This window comes from Crocodylus porosus, unplaced genomic scaffold, assembly GCF_001723895.1.
Source record: "Crocodylus porosus isolate Cpor-Errol unplaced genomic scaffold, CroPor_comp1, whole genome shotgun sequence".
In the NCBI taxonomy this organism is placed as follows: Eukaryota; Metazoa; Chordata; order Crocodylia; family Crocodylidae; genus Crocodylus; species Crocodylus porosus.
This window is the reverse complement of record NW_017728886.1, coordinates 56594552-56615540: the sequence shown is the minus strand read 5'-3', so window position 1 is coordinate 56615540 and position 20989 is coordinate 56594552. Positions and strand designations below refer to the sequence as shown.

Here is a 20989-nt window from a genome sequence, read left to right as displayed (position 1 = left end):
TGAGACTACTGAATCAGGCAGCCGCACCTAGCCTCCAGGTTAGAGAGCAAGGGCTTGATTTGGGAACCTCGTGAACCAACAGACCTCCTTTAGTTTATGACTTTGTGAAACAATAAAAGTTTTAAATTGAACAGGTCTGAGCCTGTGCTTAATTCAGTCCTATATAATTCGGCATCGAGCTCACACACACTGCATGGGGAAGAACTACTTCATAAAGGTTTAAGGGTTTTTAAAAACTGAACAACTTGCATGGGTGGCACTGACACCCTAAAACAAGGTTGCCAACAATTTTTCAAGCAACAGTGTCAAATCAGAATCATACGGTATTTTATTCTCACACAAGATGTTTAAATATGAGAAATTTCAGTATCTTAGTTTTTCATTTTTATTTTGTTATTTCTTTACTTTTCTGCATGTGTGTTCTGTAGTTTAAAATAGACAGGACTGCTTTAAGCAAACTGCCTTAATCCCTTTTCATACAGCAGCATAACATGGCATCAATACAGCAAACCCCCAGAAGGCATGATTATGTTGAAAACATGTAAAACTAAAATGTAGTTTTTTTCCCTAAAGCTTTAATCTGGGGCTGAAGCAACTCCCCCCAGCGCTGCTCCCTCATGGGGGTATCTGCCTTACTACTTACCAGTCAAAAAGGACTGGGGATTAAAGAACCCAGACAGCCACACCACTGCTGGAAGCACAAGATCTTGCATCCAGGTATCAAGTTCTCGATAGCGCTTGAGAAGGTCTTTAACCCTGAGAGAGAAGAAGCAGGGAAATAGGGACCTTAGTTTTAGTGGAATTTTGATCAAGGACAGAAGTACTTTGTAACAGCTGAGCTGTGCAGTGTCTTTGTATGAGAAGGAAAGATGGGGATGCTGTAGCCACAAGGGATATGTCTCAAGTATCATGGAAGAGCAAGGCTAGAGTGGGATTTGCTTGGTTACTAATGTAGACAAGTCCAGGAATGTCACTAGTTTTACAAGTGCAGATCCCAGCCTGGTGCCCTGATTAGGTGATTGAGGGTTGGGGCAGGTCATAGAATCATAGAAAGTTAGGGCTGGAAGGGCCCTTTGGAGGTCATCTAGTCCAACCCCCTGCTCAATGAAGACCATTCCCAACTAGATCATCCTAGCCAAAGCTTTGTCTAGCCAGGTTTTCAAAACCCCCAAGGATGGACCTTCCACCACCTCTCCAGGTAACCTGTTCCAGTGTTTTACTACCCTCTTAGTGAGAAAAGTCTGCCTAATACCTAACCTCAACTTCCCTTGCTGCAACTTGAGACTGTTGCTCTTTGTTCTGTCATTTGCCACCACTGAGAATACCTAGCTCCATCGTCTTTTGAATCCCACTTCAGGTAGCTGAAGGCTGCTATTAAGCCCATCTCAGTCTTCTCTCTTCTAGACTAAATAATCCCAATTCTCTCAGCCTCTCCTCATAAGTCATTTCCTCCAGCCCCCTCACCATTTTTGTTGTCCTCCAGTGGACTCTCTAATTTGTCCACATGCTTTCGGCGGGGGGGGGGGGCAAACCTGAACACTGTACTCCAGATGTGGCCTCGCCAATGCTGAATAGAGGGGAATAATCACTTCCCTTGACCTACTGATAACACTCCTACCAATGCAGCCCAGTATGCTGTTAGCCTTGGCAACAAGGGCACACCACTGGCTCATATTCAGCTTATTGTCCACTGTCACCCCCAGCTCCTATTCTGCTGGTGCATGGGATTGTTCTGTCCTAAGTGCAGGACTTTGCACTTGTCCTTGCTGAACTTCACGAGATTTCTTTTCACCCAATCCTCCAATTTGTCTACGTCACGTTGAATCCTAGCCCTACCCTCCAACATATCTACTACTACCCCCAGCTTGGTGCCTTCTGCAGATTTGCTGAGGGTGCACTCTATGCCATCTTCCAAGTCATTGATGAAGACATTGAACAAAACTGGTCCAGGGGCACTCCACTTAATACTGGCTGCCAGCTAGACATCAAGCCATTGATTACTACTGTCTGAGCCTGATGCTTCAGCCTTTTTTTTATTCACCTTACAGTCCATTCATCCAGCCCATACTTCCTTAGCTTTCCTGCAAGAAAATTATGGGAGACCGTATCAAAAGCCTTGCTAAAAACGAGGTACACCACATCCACAGAGCCAGTCATCTCATCATAGAAGGCAATCAGGTTGGTCAGGTATGACTGCCCTTGGTGAGTCCATGCTGACTGTTCCTAACCACCTCTTCTTCCTCCAAATACTTAGAAATGGATTCCTTGAGGATCTTCTCCATGATTTTTCCAGGGATTGAGGTGTGGCTGACTGCAGTTCCATGGATCTTCCTTTTCTCATTCTTAAATATGGGCACTATGTTTGCCCTTTTCAAACCATTTGGGACCTCTCCTGATCGCCATGAGTTTTCAAAGATGATAGCCAATGGCTCCGCAATCTCATCAGCCAACTCCCTCAGCACCCTCAGGTACATCCCATCCAGCCCCATGGGCTTGTACACATCCAGCTAGTCCCTAACCTGTTTTTTCACTGCTCACCTCCTCTCCAAACTGTGCTGCCCAGTGCAATAGTCTAGGAGCTGCCCTTGCCTGTGGCATTGAGCACTTCAGCCTTTTCTTCATCCTCTGTCACAAGGTTGCCTCCTCCATTCAGTAAGGAACTCACACTCTCTCTTATCCTCTTGCTACCCACATACTTGTAAAAACCCTTCACATCCCTTGCCAGCTGCATCTCCAGTTGCACTTTAGCCTTCCTGACTTCATCCCTGCATGCCCAAGCAATGCTCTTACATTTTTCCCTAGTTATTTCTTCAAGTTTCCACTTCTTAGAAGCTGTGTTTTTGTGATTTAGTTTACTGAAGAGTTCCCTGCCAGCCCAAGCTGGTTTTCTGCCATACTTGCTAGTTTTCCTGCATATCAGGATTGGTTGTTCCTGTAGTCCCAGTAGGGTTTCCTTAAAGTACAGCCAGCTCTCCTGGACTCCCCTCCCCGTGAGACTGGCCTCCCAGAGGATCCGGCCCATGAGTTGCCTGAGCGAGTAAAGTCTGCTTTTCTGAAGTCCCAGGTCTCTACTCTGCTGCTCTGTATCCTTTCTTTCCTCAGGATCCTGAACTCAATCATCTCGTGGTCACTACTGCCCAAGTTGCCATCTACTACTACATTCCCCACCAATCCTACCCCTGTTGGTGGCAGCAGCCAATTGCAGGGCCCCAGGAAGGAACAGCAGTTTGTTGCCATTAGCAGCAAACTGCTGCTTCTTCCCTACACATGTAGACACCTGTCTGGGAGCATTTACTTGCAAGTAGTTTACTTACAAGTAAACTGCTCCTGGGTTTATGCACATGTAGACACATCCTCTAAAAAGGAAAAGTTTAGAAACATGAAATCTTTCCTGTTTATTCCAGGGTGTGAACACGTTCTGTTAAGGCTGATATTTAAAAGGGGAAGAATTATGCTGCTTATAAGGTGATGAATGGCAAGGAAACAATGTAAGCTTATTTGGTAAAGTGATGCAGTGTACTTACCACTGGGCAAGGCCATATGTGGAAGGATAAGCTAGTCTGGTCCATGTGTCAGGTACAGCGTCATAAAACAATGCTGACTGCTGTGCTTCCATTTCAGGTGAAAATGTCAGCTCTCCCTTTGTTTGGAGAAAGATAATCAGTTTATTTGACAACAAGGAATAATTATTTGTGTGCAAAAGAGCGTCACTTCTCCTACCTTCAAACCAAGATCCAGTTGTTTAAGTGATTTGCGTATCTCTGAAATGAGGAGGTTCATCCTTTCACACTCTTGGAAGCAAACAAGTGTATAGGGACTTCTGGGACCAGTGACCTTCTGTATGACCTCAATCATGTTAAACTCCTCAGGAAGTTTCTCCAGAATCTCATCCAGGACATTCTTAACCTGAGCATACCAAAACCAACAGGGTGAGTGGAAATCTTTACTGGGTTTAGCTTTTAGGTCAGTCCCTTAGACTATGCTTTGGCTTTCACTTATTGCTACAGCTGCGGAAGGGAAGATATAGAGAGGTTCACTGAGATTTGGTCTGGTTAGCACTAGTCATGACTAGTGCTTATATAAACAATCAGGACCAATCAAGGTTATGCCTATTCTGCTTAGCCATGAGCCAGAGTCCCATTGCCCTAGACGTTGTACAAACACTCAATATAAAAAAACCCAGACCCTGCCTCAGAGAACAAACAATTCAGTGCTGTTTTAAACAAACCCCAGGGTCAAGACAAAACGAATTCTGACCATTCCTTGATAAACTAAAACAGTAGGGACTGAAAACAAAACTAACACCTTGCATCTTGCAAGGCTAGTCACTTCCAAGAGTTCAGTGAGGTTTTGTTAAAGCACCCCCACAGCTATTTTGAAATGAAGGGATGCTGAATACATGTGATGCTGAGGCTGCTACAGTATCAATTAATTGAGTCCGCTCCGACTCATTCTAATTTGAATGCATCTGAGCAGGCATTGGACATGTGTATAGGCATCATATAGTTCCCAATGCCATAGAATGTGAATAGGAGCAAGCCTTAAAAAGCTACAATAAGCCATCCTCAGATCTGGGCCACATTCTTCTCTTGCATGCATAGTGGCTGCAGTTTCCCTGCTGAGTCCAGGGCCCACTGGCAACCTGGGACATGGTGAGTGGCTAGAGAAAAGAGGTAGAAGCAACAATCCCCCCAGAAAGGACGCTGCAGCAGATTTTCCGGGCAGCCATGGGCATGTGGGTTCCTGGCTATGTTTTCGCTTGCAACTTCTTATTTGGGAGAGGACGACAGGAGTGAATCTCAGAGGCAAGTACAAATCATAGACACCCTCTATAATTTGTATTAGAACAGGTAATGATCATGACCTGAATAGGCATGACTAGCTGCCTTCACATAACAGATAGTTATATTTTAAGTTAATTACGAAACTGTGCATGTGCCAGACTCATTAAAACAGTCATAGTTAAACTCATTTAACAGTGGGTTACTGGCTGTCAAGAATTCAGGAAGCTAACTTTAATAGGAAAAAATACTTTATTGCTGAATAAATCCCTACTTTACCATTCCAGTATATTTCTATAAGGATCAACAATGCTATCCAACATGTGACTGATTTAATCTTGTTGTTTCTTTTGATTATGACATGTCTTGGAGTACTCTAATAGTGAAGTGGATAGGAGAGGAGCATAACTCCTCTATGATCAAAACCAAGAAATTCCCTCTCCACATTGACTTTTAGATGCCTGGCCTCTATAGTTTACAGCCTGAGTTAAGCACCTGGATTCTATGCAATACAGGGGTAAAGCTAGGCACCTCATATCAGGATCCATAAAAACCAACACACGAACTTGACTTTACCAAATAATAACAGTTGAGGAGACGCACAACGCACAGCCCTGTCATATAGTAAATCACTTGAATTTAAGGATAAAGTTACTACTTGAAAAATGCATAGTAACTGGGCACATCTACACGAGATGTTTACTGTGCAGTAGACTAATTAGCTGTGTAGTAAATGTCTTAGCATTTAAATGTGTGCCCCTGTCAGAGTGGAGTAAAATAATGTAATCTGCAGCAGGAGAGTGTAGTTTACAAGTACTCTCCTGCTGCGGAGTAAAAAACTCCACAGCAGTGCATGTGTAGATGCTGCCCCAGCTGGCTAGGGCATGAGGATGCTTCAGTGCAGAGGCTGCCTGCTGGCTAGTCCTGCACTGAAGCACCTCATGCCCCAGCCAGCCCCTACATGCTCCTGGGTGCATGTTCAAATGGCAATAAACTCCAGAATTTATTGCTCTAGACTTTGTTGCTCCTGGGCTCATGTTCAAATTGTGTGCCCAGAAGCAATAAACTCTGGAACAATAAAGTCTGGAGTTTAGTGCTTTGCATAAATTGCTTGTGTAGACATGCCCAGTGTGAAGTAAAGTTACTATGCAGTGTGTGTCATATATCTACTTTTCATTCTGGGGGAGCTGGTTCTCTACCACCTAGTGGTCAGACACTGTAATTATTCCTTCTTCAGACAACCTGGTTGGGAGAACTGGCTATGTGCATGCTCTTTACCACAGAGTACATTGCCTACAGATTAAAACCTGGCATAAATTATTCTGTAATAATTGTGTCATATACCTGAATTGGCCTTAGACTGCCAATAGAGAAAAACTGAGGGGAGGGGGTCAGTCTTAAAGCACAGGTTCCCAACCACTGGGCTGCGGCCCAGTACCAGGCCACAAAGGGTTGGCTGCCAGGCCACTGGCTATCATGGGCGGGGTTAAAACTGGGTGGTGGGGCAGCCCCAGGAGGGAGGCAGCCAGTTCTGTGCATCCTGTCTCATTCCCACTGCCATGGCTGTGCCCAGCTGTACCCATGTAGCAGGTACCGGGGCCCATGCCAGGCAGGACCCCCAACCCCTGCCTGCTGGAGGCGGCTCTGCTGCTTGCTTCTAAGGAAAGCAGTGGAGCCCCCTCTTCCCACGCAGCCCCCAGCTGGGTCCCCCAGGCAACTGCCTGCACAGCCCCCTCCCCTGCAGGGTTCCCTGGTGCCTGCAGCTGCGGTGCCCCGACCTGATTGGATCCTCACAACCCCCCCAACCCACGTAAAAATTTAATTTAAATACGTAAATTAAATGTAAATACATAAATTAAGTTTAAATGCATTTGCCAGTCCTCAGTAAAAAAAGGTTGGGACCCCCTGTCTTGAATCATACATCTCCTCAGATGTATTTTACTCAGTACTGTAGGAAGGCACCTCCTTCCACTCACGATTCACTACCTAGAAGCCTCCCCTGAAGGTGTGTGCCTAAACCTTTACAATTCAGGATCCAAAACAGGGCTCACATTTCTTTCAAAAAATAGTGCACTGCATGGTGGGAAGGGCCCTCTCCAGGGAGGTGGAAGAGACTGAAACCCCTTAAGCAGATCAGGAAATGTAACACAGGCCATATTCTCCCCTCTGAGACTCCAGACCAAGTGTAACTGATATTAAGATGACTTTTTTGCAAACTATTTATAATGGACTTTTCCCCCTGCTTTTCTGAAAAAACAACTTTGCTTGCCTATTCAGCCCTTGGTATCTCCACTGAAATTTCCAAAAAAGCCGAGTGTAGAATGGCTTATGGGACATGGAAAATTGTGCATAGGATCTAGTGGTCACACACACTCGGTAGCCTGGCAGGAGTCTTAGAACTCTGAATACCTTTAGTAAAATAGAGGTATTGCTTTGCTTAGCTACAGTGAAATGAAGGGAGCCTCTTGGTAGCAAAATGGTTAGAAGTATTCATCTTAGCCCCATGTCATTCTGATATGCTTCCATGTCTAAATCTAGTCAGTTTAATATCACTGGGATCAGTTTTGGCTGTATAGAAATATTCCTGACACTAAATAGAACTGCAAAATGCATCAGTACTTACAAAGACCAGCGAGAGCTTTATCTATGTGCCTATTTAGTTCTCATCATGGTAGTATCTGATTGCTTGCTAAGGATTTATGGGTTTATCCATCCAGTACCTCTGCAAGGGAAATAAGTATTTCTGTTCCATTAACATACACATTTTGTACAGATGGGGAGCTGAGGCCTAAGAAGTCTGATGGAAAGATTCCCTGGAGAGATTTGTCTTCTTTGCACAACAGAGAACAGAAGCTTCCTACAAGTGTCCTGCAAGAAACACTTCTTGCAAAGGAAAGACCCCAGCAAGCTCAGAGGCAGGAGTGAGGCTCCTGTGTCCTCTTCCCTGCAATCAGACTGGGGGAAGAGAAGGAGATATGCTGGAAAATGCCACACACTTTTATCCCTACCTGCCAGACTGTTAAACTATCCTGGGTGTCTGGCAGTCAGGTGTGACTGCCTGACACTGTGCTCCTTCTCCACCAAGCCCTGCTCACTCCATGGGAGCTTGCTGCAGCAGAGAATCTGCCGGTAAGTGATTTCCCACTCAAAGTCACATGGGGAGATGGGATGTGAGGCCCCATCAGCATCAAGCATTTAGCATGGACACAGAAGTGGATAAAGCTGAAAGGTTACCTGTTTCCTAACTCACCAGCTTTAGAACAAAGAGTAATGAAGAAGGAGAAACAACCAGAATCAGGTGAATCTTAACACTGTATTTTTTTCTACATCAATATTGCCATAATTTGTCTCTTGAAAAACCAGAGATGGAATACAACATAGGTTAGCAATGAATAAGTTGTAATTGAAAATGGCAACTGTTGCCAAAACAAATTAAGCATTTTTCCTTTCTCGTTTTCTGGTCCCAAATCATTCCCGATGCAAATTCTAAATTACACTGAGTTTCAATTTTGCCCATTATTACTTATAATAGCAGAGTTTATGTTGGCAAACTGAGTACATTTCTTTTTCCTAGAACTTAAGCTTAGTATCTCAGTGCACTACCATAATCAATGCTCTATTTCTAATGTGCTCCCTCCTGCTTTTTGAGCAGCATTCCCTGTGGGAACTATGGTTAGAACTACCTTACCTTTTCCTCTGCAGACTGTCCCGATTCCTCTCCTATAAATAAGTTCTTAGGCTGCATTTCCAAAAGAGTTTTGAAGAGGTTATCCGATGTCACTGTCAAGAATTCTATCTCTGCATTAGGATGGAGTCCATAGAGAATCGGGCTCTCAGGTGGAAGTATTTCATCAATGTACTTGTGGTATCCAGTGTAATCCAGATTAGGTGGGGCTAGGAAGCCTGGCACCAGTACCAGTTCTCCTTCCAGCTTTAAGAAGAGAATGAACAATATTACAGTCAATTCTTCAATTTATTTTTTTTTGGCATCTTCAGTGTTTCAGGAATTTCATAGATTTCATAGACATTTGGGCTGGAAGGGACCCTGGAGGATCACTGAGTCTCGCCTGCCGCCCCTGGCAGGAGGTCAGCAGGGATCATAGGATCCCAGCAAGATAAGCATCCAAATGTGTTTTAAAGGCATTCAAAGTGGGGTGCTTGAGCCACCTCAGGTGGCAGTCTGTTCCAAACCTTGGGGGCTCGGACAGTGAAGTTCTTTCTTAAGTCCAGCCTGAACCGGTCACAGTGGAGTTTGTGATCGTTCAATCCTGCCATCCCTTGGGGCGCTCTGGTGAACAATCGTTCCCCCAGATCCTCATGAGCACCCCTGATAAGCTTATAGGTGGCCATCAGATCACCCGAGCCTATGGTTTTCCAGGCTGAATAGCCCCATTGCTTTCAGCCTCTCGTCATAAGGTCTGCTCTCCTGACCTCTGATCATGTGCGTGGCTCTCCTCTGCGCTCTCTCAAGCTTCTCCACATCCCTTTTGAATTGCGGAGCCCAAAACTGGACGCAATACTCCAGCTGCGGCCTCACCAAGACCGAGTCCAAGGGGAGAATAATGTCCTGGGTTCTGTTTGAGACGCATCTATGGATGCAAGCCAGCGTTTTGCTCGCTTTACTAGCTGCAGCATCACACTGAATTCAGTTACTTTGAGTCGGTTAAAGTGACAACAGTATATTTGGACAAAATGTATTATGCTGACTCCAGCATTTTTAGCACTATTATTGTTATCAGTTCACCACCTGCTCATTGAATGGCAGGTTTTTTGTTTTATTCCGTGCTTTTATGGCATCTTTCCTCTTAGCTCTAAGTGTTGGAGAGGTAGAAGGGAGAGGATGATTATATTTCCTATTTTTTCCACCTCTCCAGTAGTTAGAACCCTGCAGAGGGAGAGTCATTTTGTATTGCACCCTAAAGGTGGCACGGCTTGGCCTTAATTGGGTAATACAACAAAGATACATTTTTGAGCTTGGAAAGTCCTTTTGCTCCTTATTGCTGAGGAGGGCTGAACCTAGTCTGCACCAGCTGCAACATGCTGGTAGAATCCAGCTGCCACAAACACTTGCAGAGAGGAAGTCACTGAGGTAAGCAGGTTCAAGCCCCTTAAAGGCTTTAAAGTTAAGAATCAGGATGCTGAAATAGATGTAGACTTGAATAAGTAGCCTGCATGCAGCTCAATGTGTTGAGGAGATGTGTTCTTTGCCTTATCTGTCAGTGGCAGAACAGGGTAAAAAAAGCAATAATACATGTGTACAAATGCATTAGCTTTGAACTCTCCTCCCACTATTGAGCTTTAAGGACTTTATTGGATTCAAAGAATTCTTTCAATTCAGTGACATGGGACAAAATGAGACTCATTCCAGTCTTAAGTGTCGTTGCTGAAATATTTTCTTCTGGCTACAAGTGGCTCTTTTCACAACAGCCACTTATTTCTAATGCTGGTTCTTTTTCATGGAGCCACAACAAACTTCAAAGGCTTCTGGTATTTAGCAAAGTCAAGAAGAACAAGCAGCTTCTGATGCTGCTACCAAGAGGCACTTCTGAGAAGCCATTCTGGTCTCAGAGCTAGCCATTTACAGTAGAGCCAAACTACAAACCTCATCTTCAATAACCAGTCTCTGGATATCACTTTAAAGTACTCCCAAAGTTCCCAGTAATTTGCCATGCAACCGTCAGTTGAAGGTTATTTCTGTTATTCAATCTGTATTTACTGGCCTCTTTGATGGGCACTTAAAAGAGCTCCCCTTGTACTGCTCTAGATTTGTATGCATAGCAGGACACTGCAGGCCATGGGGTACATCGGGAACCCACTATGGCTTTGGCCACATGCCAAACACTGCAAATGAAGTATGTCAAGAGAAGTATGTAAATGCAAAACTCACCTTCTTGTATCTTCTGGATTAAAAACAAGTAAACTCATCAGGCATTATTACTTTGTCACATGAACACCAAAGCCGAGCAAGCTGATGGAGAGCGTGTCGCCATTCCTGTCTGTGTTCAGTTGGCTGCCAACTGATGAATGATTTTTTTTTTCCATCTCTTGTAATTTAGGGAAGTATCATTGGCCAATTACAGCCAAAGCCTGAAAATATTATTATGCTCTCATGCAACACTGCGGCAGATCTACATTCAGGGCTGGGTCCCTAAACTTTCCAAAGGGCATCCAAACAACAGCGATTCTCCTCAGGTTCCACCACCTATATTTATTTTACAGTTATCTGAACGAAAGTTCAGGTTTATGAAGGTTAATGGACTGCCTAAACTGGAAACAGTAATTCTTTACTTATCCACAGGCTAGACAGAGCAGGGGACAGCCAAATGAGCTTCCTACGCTGCCCTCATGACCTTAGCTGTCATTTGGAGAAATCAGCCTCTGCTGAGGTCAGAAGTACAGTAGTGTTTATCCGTCCCATCTCCATGGTAACCTACTCTTGGGCCTCTTCGAGCAGTGACTTCCAATTGTGTTAAACAGAGTATGGCTTTTTGACATATGAAAACCTGCTCATTAGGGACTGAGGAGATGCAAGGAAACTCATTTTACTTAGAACCTCAAGACAGACTCCAACTGCATCGCCATGGGTGAAAAGTGCATTTCCCCAAGTTATCCAAGCTCCAGAACTGGTCTGCTCAAACATTATGCGCTCATTTTCCCCTCCAAATAAGCTTTTATCTTGGACAAAGAAAAATAATACGTTTAGGCAGGACATAGTAAAAATCTGTCCCTTCTATTTTCTGTACATTTTATAGTCACTTCTCTAAATTGATTAATTAACAAGTTTAAGAGAATTAGGCAAAGATTTCTTTTTTTAAGAATTAAGTAATGCCAACACAGCTGGTAGGGTCCCTAAAAAGATAATTAGGCAAATCCAATTATTATTCATATTTAATTTCTGTTGCATACAATACTAAAATGATTAACTCTGCTCATATTTCAGAAGGCATCCAAGAAATACTGCAATTTAATGGAAGTGTTATGTTCCTCACAATGCCATCCAACTCCATAATTATGATTAAACCTACATCTTTTTGTATCTTCTGCTGGCAGTTTGCTACAGAGATACAAGTTCAGTAAGAGTATCTAAGGGGGAGAGACGGTCTATTACTGCTTCCCATATCTAGAAAACACAGGAAAAGGAGAACAGGGCATCACACCCTAATGCTTTTCTTGAATCTGAAAATAAACTATACAACCAGTAAGTCTAGATTTTGGGGTGTCTGGGGTTTGTGTTGCTCTGTGGTGTAACAACTGATGTAATATTTTAGTTAGATGAAAAGTGCTTTAGAAACAAAAGTTTTTCTACCTCATCCAACATTTTCAAAATACCAGAAAATCATAAAAGACTGATTTAATACAAAAACCATTACCCAAACACACTGTCCAGTGTGCAGTTCAGCTGGTTGTTCTTTTCATTATGAAGAGTTTTTATAAAACATGGAAGAGATGCTGCCACAGGAACAGATGCTTGTAAGCAATCTGCTAAGTCACAAAAGTCTTGCAGAAAAGGTACTTTTGTGGGGATAAATTGCACTCATTACAAACTGGGTCGTTTATTCCCAGACACCTTTATGAGATTTTTGTAGGGGCAGGGCAGGACAGAATTGGGAGTCACCTCAGAAGGTACTCTCTCTCAGTGATTAAGTTTTTTTTAGTAATCTGGTGTACTAAATTTAATGTATTAAAGCAAGATACAAGACATTGTAATATTTAATTTCTTAGGGCTTTTTATGTGTAGCAGAGAAATACTACCATAGCGGGACTCATGAATTCTTCTAAATATGCCCGACATAGCTTGCGGTCCCAGTCATCAGTTATATGGCCACCATACATAATTTCACCAAAGAGATATCGCAAATCTTCCCATGGAACCTACCAAAGATAATGGAATATATAATTAAATAAATAACAAGTTAGGTGTCCAACAGACAAACCAAAGTCACTCAGAATAACACTAGCATGAACAATGTTTCATCAGAACAAAAAAACAAAAACAAAATACTTTTAGAAAGCTTGAAAATTAGATCCACCCAGTGTGCTTGGGATTTTGTTGTTGTTTATAAAGTATCTACATTGTGATTAATTTTTTCAATGCCAATTTTTGGTATATATAAATATCTGGTTAAAATACCTAGGCTTTAACTAAAATTTACTTACTGTGCAAACAAATATCAACTAAGCTGCAAGTCGGAGTGTTCATCCTATCCCTTATAAAAGCTTTTAAGGAGCAATGCAGGATTTCAAAACATGGTGTGATATAAAAGAACATAACTCATTAACAAATGCATGCGTTTCCTCAGACCTTTGGAAATAAAATCCTCATGAGTGACAGAAAGGTGACTTACTGTGTCTTTCTTACTACAGGGGAAATAAAACCTTGTATCTGACTGCAGTCTTTTATATATCCTCTCTAGGAAATGCCAAGAAAGAAATGCTCCATTACTTGAATATAATTTCTGTTTCTTCTTGAATTCATCCCAAATTCGTCTCATCACTACCAAATCATTTAGTTGTTATGTGTTTTGTAGGACTATAGTGCTAGTGCCATTCCTTGAATTTTTCATTCAAGAAACCATTGTCTCATATACCTTATTTGACTTAGCAAGATTTGAAGCTTCTTTTTGCTACCTTTGGTTTGCAAAATATGCCAGTTTCTGATGAAGACTTTCCAGACAGGAATATTTTACACCCTCTAGGGCAGTATTTGTCTCCCAACGGTTCAAGTAAAAACTTAATTATAGGTTATGTACGTTACATGATGTGACAGAACAGAACAAGTAAAACTATTCCAGCATGCTTGCTACAAGTTTATTTGAATTTGCATAAATGAACTTCTAATGCACCTTTCTTTTAAACTGGTTTGAACTGAATTAAAAAAAGTCACAGAATTTAATAAGCTATGCTACATAATGACTCGGGGAAAGCTGAACAGTGTAACTCAGACAAATATTAACTTTTGGTTTGGAATAAAAACATTCTTGCATTTTAAAAGTGTTCTTTGTACTCAATGAGTATACTGTGTCAATCAATTTAGCATTTTTTTTCAGTCAAATATATATTTATGTCAAGTACCAGTGTTTGCTGGAAAGAAAACTGCTCGCTCTCTCTCATGTTAGATACCCTTGTTCAAAGTGTTTCTAGACTTTTTAGCTATAGAAGCATATAACAGTTCTCTAACTCTGCGTGACCTCGATTAGACACATGCAACAATAATTAAGTTTGGAGAACGAAAGCTTTTGATAAAAGAAAAAAAATAGGGTAATATGGGAAACATGAGGAATTGTTTTGGACAAAAGAGATTTATTGGATATCAGGTTTGCATAACAAATATTGTACTCTATAAGATATTTAACTGATGTGCTCATGAAATGAAATTTACTCTGCCTACTAAACGTCGGCACAGTGTACACTCACAATTCCTGCATGCGGCAAGCAGGATCTTGAATGTGCTGCTGTGACATGCCATGTGGTGGGAAGGGGAACAAGTGGCCTGAGTACCCTAAACATTAAGTGTGAAAGGGGTGATATCATGCTTCCATAAATTTTAACAATAACCCAGAGTGGGTGGAAGCCAAGTCAGTTAGGAACTACAAAAAAAATAAAGTTTTCCTGACAAAGTTGGTAAAAATTAGCATCTATTGCTAGTATTATTGACCTCTACAGAGGCATACTAATTTACCTCACTAGAAGGTCTCTTCCCATATTTCAGAAGTTCTAACTGGTCAGGCAAGTAGAATTTAGCTCTGTATCATATTTTGAAGCTATTAACATCTTTTTTCCTGCTTGCATCACCTACATTTTAAAATTACTATAAAGCTGCAATGCAACCTGCTTACCACCAAAGTGCAAAAGGACAATATTGTTGAAAGAAAGGTGAACTAATTGTCTCTCCTATTGACCCTCTATTTCCTACTCCCTACCAGAACTATTATAAATAATTATTATGCTCGTGAGCGGTGGTTTGAGAACACAGCCTAGAGAGAGGAAAGAAGGAAATTTACTGGTAAAGAAAAATAAAAGGTTGGAATAAGCTTATTTTATAGAGTCATTTTCTAAATGAAAACCATTATTAAATCATCACTACAAAATTAAGCAATTATTTAAATGTGACACCAAATACCATGTGAAGGAAATTCAGCTTCATTTCCTATTAACAAAAGTTGTCAGTGAAAATAAAAAGGAAAACAAGAATTAATCTAGGGTAATGACTACCAATTGGACACAGGTAAAACCATATCATAAACAGCAATATTACAGGTTTTCTTGAAGCATATGCTGATCTCCCACATATCTTTAAGTTATCTGAAGCAGCTGGTGTCAGAGAAGCTGCTTACTATCCACCCCATTAAGTGCCAAACAATCATTGCTATTATTTAGGCATTGCATTTATAGAACTTACAAAAACGACCTCAACTAAGTATTTAAACCACACAACTGTAAAATATGCTGTAGTTCAGAAATAAAATCACTCATCTACCCTTAACTTTGACTCCAGGGGAACATTACTGAGAAAGTCACAACAAGGTGGCATCCTTAATACATAATAATGACACATGCAGGAAATGCACCATTATTTATACATGTGACGTGCTGTAAATTGCTTCCATCATCAGAACTAATTGTAGTGATTATTAATGCAGTGTTATGAACTGTCAGAATTGCTGTATGTAATTACATTTGTGCAAATGCTTCATTACCTGCCTAATGAATTTGGCATATATGCACATGTAAACCACTGTTTTTGTTAACATAATGAAGGACATTTTTTTTTGGTTAAGCTGCTGATGTGGAACTGCTTTGACCTATGCTACTAAGTTCATACATCCAGTGTTAAAAAACCTTTGATCTGGTTTATTTTCAAACTCAGCAACAGAATTATAGAATATCAGCTATTTTAACAATTTCTGCAAAAAAATATGCCCTAATTTTTCAACATAGGAAAATGAGAGATTTATAGCCTTGGGAAGGAGTTATTTGACCAGCAACTCTTACTTTAGTATGTGCCTCTAAGTAGTTGTAGAGGACATTGACACAAATGGTCAGATCTCCAGTGTTGAAAGGGTATCTTCGATTCCAACCTTGTGGACCAAATTTGAGTCTCCCAGCAACGCATGTATGAAAGTAGCAGAGAGAAAAGAGAATGCTTTTAAACTCCTGCTCCCTGGTGCACAGTTCAAGTGTATCCTGCCAAAAAACAAAGGCAATGTATTTATCTGGGTATCAGCATGCTCATTAATCTACTGCTGTAGTTACTTTACTTGATCCAATAGGATGGTTTCCACACTTGAATTTAAGACAGGTAAGTGTTTGGTTATTATTTATTCCTTATTTGCTTAGTAAGTTACTATTTCTCATTGTGTTTTCTTTTTGTTAAAACATCAAGCACTATAAGTTATTTTTACATACAAAAATAGACATCATGGGCTTGTCTGTACAAGATACTGTGTGACTGTAGCAATGAGCTATGGCAATATAGCTCATCACTATGGTGACGTAGCATCAGCGGGCACTAACTGTTGAATACTGTTCCCACCCACCTACAGCCCCATAGGGAGTATTGCTGAGTTGTCAGGGGCGGGGAGTGCTGACCCAGCCTGCAACAGCTGATCAAAACTCCCTATATGGTCCCTGGGCCCAAATAATTGCCCATCCTGATCCATTCAATCAACTGTCAAAGGGCAAGGTCAAATCTTCAGAGGCCTTTCCTTTGAGAGAAGATGGGGAAACCAATAGACTGGGTTTTATTGGTTTGTGTTTTGTTTAGCAATGAAGAGATGTTCCCTGATTCCATTTTCCAAAATGTCAAAATACAGACAAAGCTGCTGGCTTGCAAAATGGAGTCTCATTTTACAAACAAGCATTCCTACTTAAAATAAAGCTGTCTGTACAAAATGGCATCTAGGACTTGGATAAATAATTAATAACAGCATAACTCGAGGGGACGAAATGGGGCATCACACCTGAGTGCTGACTTAGGGGGAGTGCCATGGTGGTCCACCTCCCCAAGGGTTTTTGTCATGGCAGGCAGAGCCCTGGCTGCCCAGCCATAGGAACTGGGTAGGCACAGCTCCATGCACTAATACTGTACCTGTGTCTGTGGTGGGGGTGGTGGGAAGGACAATGATTTCTCCCCATCCCAAGGAAGCTTTGCCCTGTGCCAGGGGGGAGGGGGAAGGGGGCCAGAAATCATTGCCCTTCTGAGTGGGGGAGTGGATGGGACACCAGAAGTGGCCCCTGGGGAGCCCTTGTTACTGCCTGTGTCTCCGTTGCAGCAGCCTAATCCCACACTGCTATAGCACAATCCCACACTGCAGTAGTAATGGCTGCTATTCAAGCATGGAAAGCCAGGGCAGGTAAGACTCCACTCTCTATCCCTTTCCTCCCTGCACCACCCCACTCTGCTGATCAGCATATTTCCTCCCCCACTACCTCTGCCCCAGACACTGAAAAAGCACTAAAGTACACCTCTGATAATTAATAAATAATAAAGATAATATCTCAGTAACAGTCAAGAAAATGCCTAAAACTGTTGCTCAAGAGGAACAAAAAATCCAGTGTTAAATTGTTAACTTATAGTACCTATAGATTGTGAAAGAATGTACCAGACAAACAGAAACATTAAAAGGTGGCTGAGCTAACTTATTTATCTTGAGCCCCCAAATCTTCATTAACTTTAGAATTCATCCACAAGGAAGGAAAGGTTTTTTGCTTTGTCATTATGAAAAACCAAAATCTGCTGTGCTTTGAAGAGGAAAAGACTCACAGCTACTTAAAAATGTGTAGAGATTAGCAGGGACCTGTGTTTTCTGTTCACCACGGAAAAATGTGGTAAAACCCAGATTTCCTAATTTTAAGGTGAAAAACTCAGATTTTCTCCTTTAAAGGAGAAAATAATGGGAAATGATAGGTTTCCCCTTGCAGGCTGGCAGAGTTCCAGGCTGCAAGGGGTTGGGGGGAGTGGGAGGAGGGTGGTCGGCAGGAGTCGCCATGTGCTTGTGCACATGTACCCATGCACATGACCGCTTGGCAGCCTGGAGAGCAGCTCCCAGCAGGTAAGTCTGGTGGCAAGGGTTGGGAAGAATTGAGGCTCCCACAGTGAAGGACAGAGTTGGGCAAGGCTGAGGCTGATGCCCGGCACGGGCACTGCATGGGGTCTGAGGCTGGAATGCGCAACCACAGGCACCGGGTGCAGGACAGGGTGTTGGGGCTGACTCCCTGCTACTGTGTGCACTCCTGGGGGGACATGGAGGCATATGTCCCCCAGATTTTTGCATGGGACAGGGGCAGGGGTGGGTGCAGGTGAGGGCTTGGGCTCCCTGCTCTGCTGCCTTCCCCCCGGGGCCTCTACAATCCAGCGGGCAAGACCAGGTACAGCAGGGAAGAGTGGGGCAAGGAAGCTTGGTGCTACTGCTGTGAGCCCCATGTCACCATGGCAAAGAGCCCCCTACCCACCCAGCAGCAGTGGCATGGAATTGTGCCCCTCGCTGCTGACAGTCAGGCAAGGGGGTGCTTTGCCAGGGCAGCATGGAGCTCCCAGCAGTAACAAACTTACCTGTCCAGGCCTGCTTTTCTGTGTCATGCTGGGTCCCACCTGCTGGACTGTGGAGGCCCTCTGGGACGGCAGCAGGGCAGGGAGCCCTGCGCCCACAGCAGGCAGCTCGCATCCAAACCCCGATGGGCTCCACTCCAGCCATGCCACCTTTGTAGGAGGGGAAGCTGTGTTCTGCACTTTGTTCTGCCACAGTAGCTGCCACCTCTCTCAGGCAACAGCCAGGGCTTGGGTGCTGCTCAGACGGCAAGAGGCTGTGGACCCAGGTCCCTGGTTCTGTAGCTCTGGCAGCTGGTGGGGGGCACCAGCTGGTGGGTCAGGAGTGAGGGGCAATAGCATGGGCAGGCCACCAGCATATTAGGGCTGCTCAGTGCTGCAAAGTAGTGTTGGGTGGAGGAAGGGTGAGAGAGAGCCACAGCTGGACCCATGTCCTGGTGAGCAAAGGGAGTAGGGAGAGAGCTCAGATTTTCCATGATAAAAAAGCCAAAATCAAACACCAAAATTTACAGGTCTTTAGAATTTATTCTATTATAGTGTCTAAGGCACTGGTAGGCTTCCATATTGCTTTAAAAAGTTTCATTTTAATCATGGAAAAACACAGATTTGAGAGGTTTTAATCTGTATGGTATTTTTCCTTCTCCCCACCCTCCTTTAAATCAGAGAATTTGTGATTTTTAAACAGAAAATGAGGATCTCTGGAGATTAGTCTTCACACTTAGTGCCTTGTTACACTTTCATTTGCAACAGTTGCAACCTGTTGGACTCTTTGTGTATCAAAGCTAGTGCTTGATGTATGCATGCTACTACTTGGTCTCACAAGTTCACTTGCAACAGTTGCAAATCATGGGAATATAGCGAGTTAGTACATGTTAGGAGATAACCCTGAACTGAAAGGGAACAACTCCGCAATGCCAGGAGGTCACTTAACACATGATAAACTGCTTAAACTTGTATCTGCATGTAGTAAGCATTAATTTGATGTGGGACACCACCCTTCGTTTGGGTACTTCGAGTTTCTATAACCTGGTTCAATTAAGACAAATTTAATGAAGAACGCTTCAATATAATGCAAGCTGCTCATCCAGTAAGAAAGGGCAGGGACAGGTATTCATTTAAAATGCTAAGCATTTCCAATCTGCAGCACCAAAATCATAGCATAAAATGCAGGTGGCAGCTGTTCAAATGCCTGGTTGTCTGACATGCCAAAGAGCACAACAAAAACAGGTATTGCCAAGTATTCTATAGCCAGGGGCCAGTGTGCAATGATCCCAGCATGTTTTGCAGCAGTCCCTTGCCTCTGGAGCTTCCTGAAGACAGTAGAGCACAGAGGAGAGCAGCGATTGGCTGTCGTCCCAGAAAATCACACCCAGAAACAGGGAATGCACAGTCATAGTGCACATACTCTACTGCCAAAGTCTTATCTTACTTTCAGCCCACAGTAGATCCCTGCTGCCCGTACTTCCAATCCAGCAGTGCCAACAAGTCAGTGTATGCCATACTTCAGCTGGTATAAAGTCTAAGGCCGAATACTGGTGCTTCAGAGAGCTCCTACATAGGCTGGCATGCAGAACCATGTATGACCATGCAGACAACTGAGGCCCTGGCCATGCGGGCTCTCGTTCTCCAACCAGCTCAATATAGGCAAGCCCACAGTGGGAGAAGCAGTGTGGAGGTATCCGTGGCTATCGAAAGTGGGTGCTAGAACCTGCCTCATCCACTTGCAAGAGGTTGGCAGCAGGGGAGGGTTCTGAAGTTCCATTCACTTTAGTCTTCCTTTCAGCCCAGCCATGGCCTTTAGATAATGCCACGTAGATAACACCAGAAATGCTGACCTAACAGGAACAGATATTTTTTGTGTGGCAGGAAGGCTTGGGAAGCGGATTCCTGACGTGGTTTTTTGGGGCAGGAAGGAATTGCTCTGTTCACGGTATGGAGAATTACTGCTGCTCAAGTTTGGAGAGTGAAGCCTCCTGGGGTGCTGGATGACTGAGTTACAACCCATGGTTCTATGCATAACTGTAGAGGCATTACACATGGTATCATACTGCTGAGAAGTTGAACAGAATCAGGGGCAGTGATTTGAGTTGTTAATTTGGATTGCTGTCCCCACTGTTCAATTCAGCAGATGACACTAAGATATGGGGAGAAGTGGGCATGCTAGAAGGGAGGAATAGCCTGCCATCAGACCTAGACAGGTTACAGGGGTGGGTGGATGAGAACAGGATGGGTTTTAACACTGACAAGTGCAAGGTACCGCATCTGGGAAGGAAGAACCAGCAGCATATCTACAGGCTGGGGAACTCCCTTCTCGTTGAACATGGGCCGGCAGTGTGGGGACACGGTCAGGAAGGCCAACCATACCTTGTCATGCATCCACAGATGCATCTCAGGCAGGTCCAAGGAGGTGATCCTCCCCCTCTATGCGGCACTGGTCAGGCCGCAGTTGGAGTACTGTGTCCAGTTCTGGGTGCCGCACTTCAGGAGGGATGTGGACAACGTGGAGAGGGTCCAGAGGAGGGCTATTTGCATGATCAGGTGGCAGCAGGGCAGGCCCTATGAGGAGAGGTTAAGGGACCTGAACCTGTTCAGCTTCTACAAGAGAAGTCTGAGTGGGGATCTGGTGACCTGTTACAAACCAGTCAGGGGGGACCAGCAGGCA

The 20989-nt window shown here is 43.4% G+C and overlaps 1 protein-coding gene across 1 annotated transcript in view; it reads right to left on the bottom strand.

The window, feature by feature from the left end:
• The window catches only part of DNAH11 (dynein axonemal heavy chain 11), a 270897-nt gene that overhangs the window by 4811 nt on the left and 245097 nt on the right, over positions 1 to 20989 (bottom strand). Inside the window, exons 75-80 of the mRNA XM_019534456.1 lie at positions 15774 to 15965; positions 12534 to 12653; positions 8470 to 8712; positions 3721 to 3906; positions 3525 to 3640; positions 644 to 756 (exon numbers count right to left, since the gene is read on the bottom strand). Coding sequence (XP_019390001.1) covers positions 644 to 756; positions 3525 to 3640; positions 3721 to 3906; positions 8470 to 8712; positions 12534 to 12653; positions 15774 to 15965 — 970 coding nt within the window. The remainder of the gene's footprint in view (positions 1 to 643; positions 757 to 3524; positions 3641 to 3720; positions 3907 to 8469; positions 8713 to 12533; positions 12654 to 15773; positions 15966 to 20989) is intronic.